This window comes from Neophocaena asiaeorientalis, unplaced genomic scaffold (genome assembly GCF_003031525.2).
Source record: "Neophocaena asiaeorientalis asiaeorientalis breed wild unplaced genomic scaffold, Neophocaena_asiaeorientalis_V1.1 scaffold150, whole genome shotgun sequence".
NCBI classification, from domain to species: Eukaryota; Metazoa; Chordata; class Mammalia; order Artiodactyla; family Phocoenidae; genus Neophocaena; species Neophocaena asiaeorientalis.
Window position 1 is genome coordinate 19,561,093 of NW_020176571.1, and position 10,033 is coordinate 19,571,125.

Here is a 10,033-nt window from a genome sequence, read left to right on the forward strand (position 1 = left end):
ACATTCAGAATATCTCAATATTTCAAATGCCACATTTCACCACTTACTTGTAAGACAGACAAAAACAAGAAGTCATTAGTGCCTTGATTAAAGAAAGCCTTGCCAACATGAGTGTTTTGAAAGGTCCTTTAGTTTCATAGCCCAGGTTCTAGGGCAATGATGTACAGTAAGATTTAGAATGGATGAGAGATAGACCTTTGTTTTGCAAAGCAGAAGCGTACTTGCAAGAGGGGAAGATGCAATAGCAAAAGTGCGGGGCTTCAAGACAGTAGATTTTTTCCAGGAAAGAGTATGTTTTACTTTTAGAAGTAGGTTCACCTTGGTGTAAAGACTTCTGACCTACACTGATGCAACAGTTTCCTAACTGGTCCTCCTACTTCTACTTTTGCTTCCCTACAGCGAATTCTCCACTGACCATTTAAAGATATAAATCAGATCATGTCACTCCTCTGCTTACAACTCTCCCACACTCAGAATAAAACCCAGATGTTTCACTGTGGCCCAGTTGGCTGAGAATTGGCTCCTACTTATCTCCCCCAACCCTTCTGCCCACCCCTCAACCCTCACCATCCCTCCACCTCACATTTTATCTTTCACTTCAACTTTGCTCACTCTATTCGAACCAGCAAATTCATTCCCAACTATGGGTCTTTGCAATAACTGTTTCTTCTGCCTAGAATGCTCATTTCATCCAGGTCTCTTCTCAAACTTTAGCTCTTTAAATCACCATTATAACATTATACCCTACCCCACATTTCCCACTGACCCCTTTCTTGGTTTTCTGCACATTCAAAGTAATCTGAAATTATATTTTTTCTTCACCTCCCCTCCGCAGAAAGAATGTAAGCTTCGTGAAATGAAATCACTCTCTTGAAGAGATATCTGCACCCTCATGTGTACTGCAACATTATTCACAGCAGCCAACACATGAAAACAACCTAAGTGGTGTCTATCCACAGATGAATGAGTAAAGAAAATGTGATATATATATATATATAATATTATTGGACAAATTGGAATAATATTATAATATATTATAATATAATATTATATATTGAATATATTACATATATATACAATATTATATTATATTATATATATATAATGGAATATTATTCAGTCACAAAAAAGAGAAGAGGATCTTATTTGCAACAACACAGATGAACCTGGAGGGCATTATGCTAAGTTAAATAAGTCAGAGAACGAAAAATACTGCATGATCTCACTTATACATGGAGTCTAAAAAAGCCAAACTCATAGAAACAGAGAGTAAATTGGTAATTGCCAGGGGCTGGGAATGGGGGAAATGGGGTACAAACTTCCAGTTATTAAAATAAATGAGCTCGAGGATCTAATGTACAGCATGGTGACTACAGTTAACAATACTGTATTGTATACTTGAAAGTAGCTAAGACAGTTGATCTTAAATGTCCTCAGCACACACGGGTACACACACAAAATGGTAATTACGTGAGGTGATGGATGTATTAACCAACCTTATTTTGGTAATCATTTCATAAAACGTACATATGTCAAATCATCACATTGTATACTTTGAAACTTATAATACAATGTTATACGTCAATTATATCTTAATAAAGCTGGGAAAAAAAGAATGTAAGTTTCATGAGGACAGGGACTCTGTCTTGCTGCTGTACTCTTATTGCCTAGAATACTGCTACATCAATGAAACAACTATTTTTCCATATGTTTGCAAGGCCTTATATACAAGGATCTTCATTTCTACCTTGTTTGTAGTACTGAAAAATAGGGACAATATAAAAATCATAGATATACTTTCAATGGAATGTGATACAGATATGAAAAGAAGTGATATAATCTCAATGTGCTGAAACAAAAAGAGGTCCCCTAGACATATTTACTCCATAGAATCTATGATGCCATCAGATGTAAGATTCACAATTAAATTATTGATATTATACCAAAAAAGGAACTGCCCAAGATGTGAATGTAAAAGGAAATGCCTGTATATAGCTGAATAATAGGTAAACACAAATGAACCTACAATACAGAAAGATACAACAAGGAAACTTGCATAGCTCAATCCTGAAAAATGAATAGAACGAAAAAAAAAAAAATCCCTGAAAATTTAAACCACAAGTCAGTTAATGTGGATTTGCAGTCTGACTCATACTATTAGTGTGGTCCAAAAACTCTCAGGAAGAGAATTTAAAGTAGTATTAGGTTGGTAGTAAGCCCAAGTGACCGACAGAAGCAAACATCTCTGGAGGAAATAGATGTCAATTCAGGACTACAATGATTGTAAGTTATTATCAACCATAAAACATATCTCAATTTCAGTCATGTTCAAATGTGAGTATAATAGAATTAATAAAATGCAACATCATCAAGTGAAAACTAGAAGGTGCAGAATGCTCCCATTATGTGGGGAGAAAATGTGTGTGTGTGTGTGTGTGTGTGTGTGTGTGTGTGTGTGTACTTTTTAATGATTACAAAATGAATGAAAAGATTTGCAGTGGTTTTTAGTCTTGGCTAGGAGGAACTTTTACATTTTTATGCTACTTTAATTTTGTACCATATGCGTTTATTACTTTTTTCCCTTAAAATAAAACTTTAAGAAATCAGAAATAAAATATACCTTTCCATGATTTTTTAACCATACTGTAATTCCCTTTACAGGCTCACCTCATCCCCAAACCATAATCTTTAAGAATGGAAATAATTAAAAAGTGAGTCAGTTTTTCCTTATGTTTGGTTTCAAATTTCACAGGATGAATCTCACCATTCTTTAAGGGAAACAACAATATGAAGAAAATAATCCAAATGTATTTATTTAGCACCCATACACCCATGGTTAAGTACCAAAGTCATTAGAACAATAAGTTTTCAGATTTAAAACAATGCCTCTAAGATTTCACAATCTAAAGCTGAAAATGAATGCCCACACAAACTAATAAACTATTGTAGACAAACATATATATGATTGTAGTCCTCCAGAATACTTCCCCCATAAGAATGTGCCCAGAGTCTTCATAAATTTTGTTCAGTTATTTATATCCACAGTCCCTAAAACAGTATCAGGTTGGTAGTGGGTTCAAGTGACTGAGAAAAGCAAACATAGAGGGCACTCAATAGCATTTCTGAAGAAATGTTGAATTGTATAAATATTGAATGTACATTTATATAAGCATTTCTTCTTTTTTTTCTGGACGCGCAGGCTCAGCGGCCATGGCTCACGGGCCCAGCCACTCTGCGGCATGTGGGATCTTCCCAGACTGGGGCACGAACCTGTGTCCCTTGCATTGGCAGGCGGACTCTCAACCACTGCGCCACCAGGGAAGCCCAAGCATTTCTTCTTAAATAATCAAGGGCCCAAGTGTTTTAAAGTAGTGGTAGGGTAAATGGGGTTTCACATATTCATTCAACAAATATTGATTGAATTTCTACTACGTGCCAGACTAAATGCTATGGACACAAAAATTAATACGACATGCTCTTGACCTTGAACAGCACATAATGATAAATTATTACAATAAATGATAGGCATTATAATTGTGGTATGGACAAATTCACCTGCTATGAGGTGAATTTGATTCCATAACAGAAAATGGCGGGGAAATTAACAGAGTAGTGACTAATCAGATATGCCTTAATGCTGGCATTCCAAACCTAAATTCCTATTGGACCAGGTAGGTAAATAATGTAAGGGATTTGGTCATAGTCTGGATGACAGCAAACTGAAGAATTTATGCATTTCTCAAAGGGGTAGCTGCTACTTAGTCTAGCCAACTGTTCCCTTATAGGACTGTAGGTCCAATGTTATCAGGTTTCCAATTTTTCAAGAATAGGTGGAAATCACATTTTTGCATGAAACTACTTTGGCAACTGATTAAAAAAGACCTTTTAGATCAAATGAACTATGTCTATGTTTGCCAGTCAAGAGATAATAATCTCTGCTTTCAGGTATAAATCTACTAAGAAGAGAGAAAAAGTTATTTGAGACACCCCTTAATGAACTCAAATTTTTACAAAGCACAGAAAAATTCAGTACGTGTTACCATGAAACCCATTTAAAGACTTATTATCCTAGGGTTCGCTTTTAAGTCACAGAAGGTTTTAGAACTAAATTTTTATGCGTTTATCTGAAATGAAGAAAAGCGTTCCTAATCCAAAATTTTCTAGAGCGCAAGTAATAAAAACACCTCAAATCTAGACACAAGTAAAAATGAAAAGGTATTTTAAAAACTCTTTGTGAAATTAGAACTATCTTTTTATGTCAAATTTGAAATACGTCCTGTTATTGTAAGGGATTATTCCATGATTTAAATAGCATTAATGTCTAAAGACTAAGCTTAGTAAACTCTATAAACTATAATAAAGCTATTGGAAAACGTTTAAAAATTGTTTGTACAATGTCAGTGCTTTAAAACTATTTTGAGAAATAATTTCCACCTACCTTTTTTGCTTTGGGACCCTAAAAGTTGGAAAAACAAAAGAATTGATAAATTAAAAAAATAATTCAGACATTTAAACAAAAGTATCCTGCTTACCTAGCATATTAAAATTAGGAGAAGCTAGTTAAAGACTATAAGGGAACTCTCTGTACCCTCTATGCAACTTTTCTGTAAATCTAAAATCATCTCAAAATAAAAAAGTTTTTTTAGAAAAGAATTCAGACAAAACTACAAGCAAGTCTAGGAAAGACTAAGATAGTTCACCCACTGAAGCATCTCTTGTAAGTAGATTTTACACTCATTCTTACGACGATCAATGATCCATGTTTAATGAAATGCCCAATCACAAAACAGAGCACCAGTCGAGAAGGCACTAGTTTAAAGGATTCTAAAGAAGAAGAAATCACTGACATTAGTGTTGGTACTAATGTCAAGCTTGAAAGTGTGGGAGTGATCTCATATTATAAAGAAACAATCTTTCTGTAAAGTTAGATTGCTGATTTTATAGAAAGAGAACCCGTCATTTAAAACAGGCAAAACTATGACAAAATGATTCTATTCAGCAATGTGTCCTAAAGCAGATCTATGCTTTTTTGGATTTTGGAAAGTACAGTATTTCAATCAATATTTACAAGTACTTTTTAGTAACAGTACTTGTAATCTCCTGATTTGGCCCATGTGTTCATTAGATTTCTGGTAAGGAATTTGTAGGGGACCACGTGACTATAAGATCACACACTTTCCACATTTGACGACTTGTACAGGAGAAGTTAGTGGTTCAAGTCATAAGGTTATCACTGTATAAAATATAAATGTTAAAACTGACACAAAGCAGTAGCTTATATCTTCCTGAAAAGTGCATATATTTCACTAATTTGTTCAGCAGGTATTTATTAATGATTTACACACAAAGCACTCTGAGATGCTGGAGATGATATGAATAATAATGGAGACCTGGCTCTCATAACTTTTATAAATGTGTTTTATTTTTATCATATTTGCTATCAATTAATAGTTAACATGCTTCCATCTTGAAATAACTACTATACAGCAGAATAGCTAAACAGCATTGGCCCTGTTCCCAAGTAGCCACATTTTAAAGGTGGGGGAATTGTCATCTCTCACCAGTGCTTTTAATGTGACGCAGGTTGAGTTTACGTACATATCCTCACCCATCCTGCAAATCATAGGAGCATCATGTAGTAGAGAAGTTCTCAAAGTTACGAGGGCATAAGAATCACCTAGGATGCTTGTTAAAATGCATATTCCTGGGCTAAAAGTGTACACACTCACTTCTCTCTCCCCATTTTATTCAGTTCATGTTATTGGTTGAATTGTGCCCCCTCAAAATTCATACATTAAAGTCCTATCTCCCAGTATCTCTGAATTTTACCTTATTTGGAAAGAGGGTCCTTGCTGATGTAGTTAAATTAAGATGAGGTCATACTGGAATAGGGTGGATCTCTGATCCAACATGACTGGCGTCCTTGCCAAAAAAGGGGAAATTTGGACACAGACACACACACAGGGAGAACGCCAGTGAAGAATGAGGTAATGCTGCCACAAGCCAAGAAGTACCAGAAGCTGGCACCTGCAGGGGGAGCATAACCCTGACAACACCTTGAACTTGGACTTCCAGCCTCTAGAACTGTGAAACCGTTAAGTCTCTATTTTTTAAGCCAGTTAGCTTGTGGTATGTTGTTATTTGGCAGCCTTAGGAAACTAATAATGTAGATCTGGAGTCCAGTCTGTTCCTGGAATTTGCATTTTAACTCGTATTCCAGGTCTATTAGAGGCAAATTTTCCAGAAACCACATTTTGAGAAAGATTCCTAGAGGGATCTAAGAACAAGAAACTTATGTACCAATTGGAAGATAATAAATAGGTGCTTATTGTTCCCTTAAGTTATCAGCAGTTTTCAGTCCACTTAAAATCCATTTACTTTCTATTCTCCCTGACATGAATGCTCTCCATGCCCTATTTCTTCTCATCACTTCTGGTAAATTCATAATCATACTTTAAAACACAGCTTGAAAATCACTGCTCTTCCCTTCCTGTTCCCGTCCCCTCTCCTGCCCCAATTTCAACATTTCCAACTTTGCGTTACTCCATTGTAGTCACTTCAATTATTACAGTTATAAACCTGTATTGTAATTAATTTGCTAAGTCTGTCTTCCATACCAGGGAGAGATGGTAATTTTCACCTTTGTGTCCTTGGCTTCAGCCTAGTGCCAAGCACAAAGAACATGCTCCATATTTTCCCTTAATCAACGAATTAAATAATTAACTAATTACATTTTCCACTTCCTCTGGTTTTAATCATAGAAGAAGATGGAAATCACGTCTAAGAAAATGGGAAATGAGAACATCTTACAGCTACATGTTGGCCTGTGTTCTTGGAGAAGACATGACAGCTGAGGAGTGCAGAAAAGCAAAACAAGAAGCTTTATCACACTTAATAAACACAGGACAGGTTGCATACCCTGAATTACGAAACAATCCAAATTTCCACAAAAGACCACACAAAATAACTTGTGAAAGCAGAGTAAATTGATAAAGCTTTTCATTAATTGATAAGGAGGCAAAAAAACACATTTCCGCCAAGCTGCAATAAAAAAGCAATTTCATGGGAATGTCTATCACTATTGGAAGTTACTAAATTGAGACCGATATTTAAATTTAGCAAGAGGTCGAGATTTTAAGACATCATCTGACCGCACTGATCATTCCCCGTTTGCAGAAACTGGTTTTTACTCCCACCTGTCCGCCGGAGCCTGGACAGAAGGCCACAGATCTGGGGAAGGTCCTTCCCCCCCCACCCCCACCCCAAGGGTATGGGCTCTTTCCTAAACCGACTGGCTCCCCTCTGATAAAATATGACAGGCTCTTGTTACATCATTTAACACGGTGCAGGAGAATCAATGCTCGCCCCTTCACCCAGCTCCCCCACTTTCCCTGCTCACCATGCTGAGACAGACACTACCTCCGTAGTCGGCCAAGTCGGAGCTCAGGGTTGTGAGGACAGACGCTCCCGGGTTGTGAGGACAAACGCTCGCGGGTTGTCAGGACGACAAGCCCCTCCCACTGGCGCCAAGGCGGGAGCGGAGAGCCGAGCGTCTCGGTCCGCGCAGTCGCACTGGGGTTCTTCCGGACGGCGCCCCGCCCCCTTCCCTGACAGGTTGCCCCACCCACCTCCGCCGCCCCGCCTCGGTCGACTGCCGCAGGAGTCGGAGCGTGAGGAGGCTTTTACGGCTGCCGCGTGCCGGAAAGTGCGTGAGTGCCGGGCCCGAGCGTTTTTTTCTGTTTTCCGAATCCTGAGGTCTGGAGGCGGTGAAGTATGCCCTGGGCGAGGACCAGCGGGTGTGGGAAAGGGTTTCTGCGCGTTTTCCGACGTTGACAGTCCCTCTCCCTATTTCCCTAGGGTAGCTGGGACGAATCTTTCTGTGCGGTTTCGAGAAGGAAGGGGGCCGCCGGCTACGCGACTGGGTCGAGTGACTGATACCGGCTCGGCTGCCTGGGCCGCCACCGCTTAGACCAGCGTGGGGCGGGGCTCGATTGGCAGTTTAGAAAAAGAGGTAAATAAATTGGCTCCCAGAGGGTTGTTTATTTCGAAATTAATAACCTTCGGATTCTTCTCCCTGCACCTGGTTCTGTTTACTTCCTGGGCACGCAAGGTATATGCCGTTTTTCCTGAGAGACGCTCTAAACAAGAACTGGAAATGATTTGAAGCAGTTCCTGGGTAAAGTATTCCTTACAGGTGGCGGTCTCTGAGACCCAGCAAGACTCGCTAAACTATGTGCTCAGGGTCAAGGTCACAGATTAACTGTACCAACCGGTAGCACAACCCTTCGATGTCAGTCTCCCCGCATGAAACTGGCAATTTAGACCAACAGGAAAACTAGAAGAAATTAAGAGATTGAGAAATTAAGGTCCTTCCAAAGCCTGTCTGAATTCTCTGTGATTTTACATCTAAACCCTGTTTTAGCCTGACATGAAATGCTTTCAAATTATTGCCACCATTTCTCATCTCTGAATTCTCATTTTATAATGCGCTGTCCCGTGCACTTTCATTGACTAAAGGTATTATTAGTAAATCAGTATTACTGACTGAGCTGGTCTTTGTGGGTTAAAGTGTTATTCTCCCCACAGAAATCCAGACTGTGTCATAGCTATGACACCTTGCCTCCACATCCCTGGTAGCAAGATTAAAACGTCTTAACGTCGACTTCGTATAGAGTTCTGAAGCTGTGTGGTGTGGAACTAAGCTTTTGTTTTAGTTCTTCAACCAAGCTACTAATATTTATGATACAAAAGCTCAGTCAGCTCTGATGCGGGTAAGGAGGTGTGATGGTAATCACAAATAACTTTAAAATGGTGGGCTTCTAGAGGAGAGACTTGCTCAAGTTCTCATTCCACCAGCTTCCCTCCTAGGGAGAAGGATTTGCTATGGATGTGTTAAAACAGGCTGGACTGTGTTCTAGGGGGGCCACTGTGCTGTGAGATTATACCAGTGAGCTTGATTAGTTCTTCTCTACTACTTCTCTTACAAGCTGCGGAAGAAGGCCCATTTCCTGTTCTCTTTGTTACCTTCAGACAGGTGTAGTACCTCCCCCGTATGAACATACACAGCCATCTCCTTTCAACTCACTTTTATAATCTGGCTTCTAGGTAGGCCTAGACCAAGCAGTATACAAGCTTTTGGGGGCAAGCTCTCTTGCCACCTACCTCTTGGATTATGTATCCTTTGGTGCTGCAAGCGTATTGGGATAAATTTTTGTGTGAAGCTTTTTAGGCTTAACTACTTTGGGGAAATGTGCTTCATCTGTTTGAGTCAAGTCAGAACTTCATGGAGAACAGTGACTAATACAGCTCTAGACACCATAACCCCTAGTTAAATGACTTAACCCAGAACTGGAGTTAGTTACGTCTTACCTCCTTGGCCCACAAGTCATTGGGAAAGAGCTATCAGTGTGGATTGTATGCCCATCCCCATCCAGATTCTCAGGATGATGGGGGACTTCTCTCAGTCCCTAACTCGTTTGGCTCTCTACAAAGAACAGTAACCTCCATGACTTCATGCAGGGTTAAGGAACAGCCCCAGGTCCCTGCTGCATTTAAATTGTTCACCAATTCTGAACCCAAGGAAACCTATTTCTCCCAAAGGCTAAAATAAACTGAAATGCCTGAAGGTCAGCATGCAATAATAACAAACTTCCTTAACTCATAAAGTAACATATCAAAGAATGGGACAAGCTTACCTTAGTCACAGCAGCTACTTTTTTGCTGGGCAGGTCCTTTATTATATATAATTTGTAAAGAGGGCAACAGCTAAAGAGGATGATTTAAGCCACATTTCTAAACAGTTTTACAAATTACAAATTGTGAATTAAATAGAGCTATGCTCTTTGCCAGGAATTACACAGCTTATAATTTGCAATTTTAAATTACATCTAATGTAGATTTAATTCACAATTATTTTAAAAGCACAAGGTTCTTAAGAGTCATCATTCTTCAGTAAGATTAAAACACATGAAAAATGGCTCTCAGCAAAAAAAAAAAAAAAAAAAAAAAATTTAAAAAAGAAAATTGGTGTTTG

General features: G+C 38.7%; 1 protein-coding gene and 1 long non-coding RNA gene across 3 annotated transcripts in view; one reads left to right on the plus strand and one right to left on the minus strand.

The window, feature by feature from the left end:
• The window catches only part of DNAI7 (dynein axonemal intermediate chain 7), a 70,306-nt gene extending 62,849 nt beyond the window's left edge, over positions 1-7,457 (minus strand). Inside the window, exons 1-2 of one of the 2 annotated variants that reach the window (XM_024733512.1) lie at positions 7,400-7,457; positions 4,439-4,456 (exon numbers count right to left, since the gene is read on the minus strand). In XM_024733512.1, the coding sequence (XP_024589280.1) occupies positions 4,439-4,456; positions 7,400-7,402 (21 nt within the window). In that variant the 5' untranslated portion in view covers positions 7,403-7,457. The remainder of the gene's footprint in view (positions 1-4,438; positions 4,457-7,399) is intronic. The other variant, XM_024733513.1, reaches the window with a different exon arrangement.
• Positions 7,458-7,631: 174 nt separating this feature from the next.
• The window catches only part of LOC112391645 (uncharacterized), a 4,130-nt gene continuing 1,728 nt past the window's right edge, over positions 7,632-10,033 (plus strand). The window contains exons 1-2 of the long non-coding RNA XR_003001540.1: positions 7,632-7,771; positions 7,858-8,011. This is a non-coding gene — a long non-coding RNA (uncharacterized LOC112391645). The remainder of the gene's footprint in view (positions 7,772-7,857; positions 8,012-10,033) is intronic.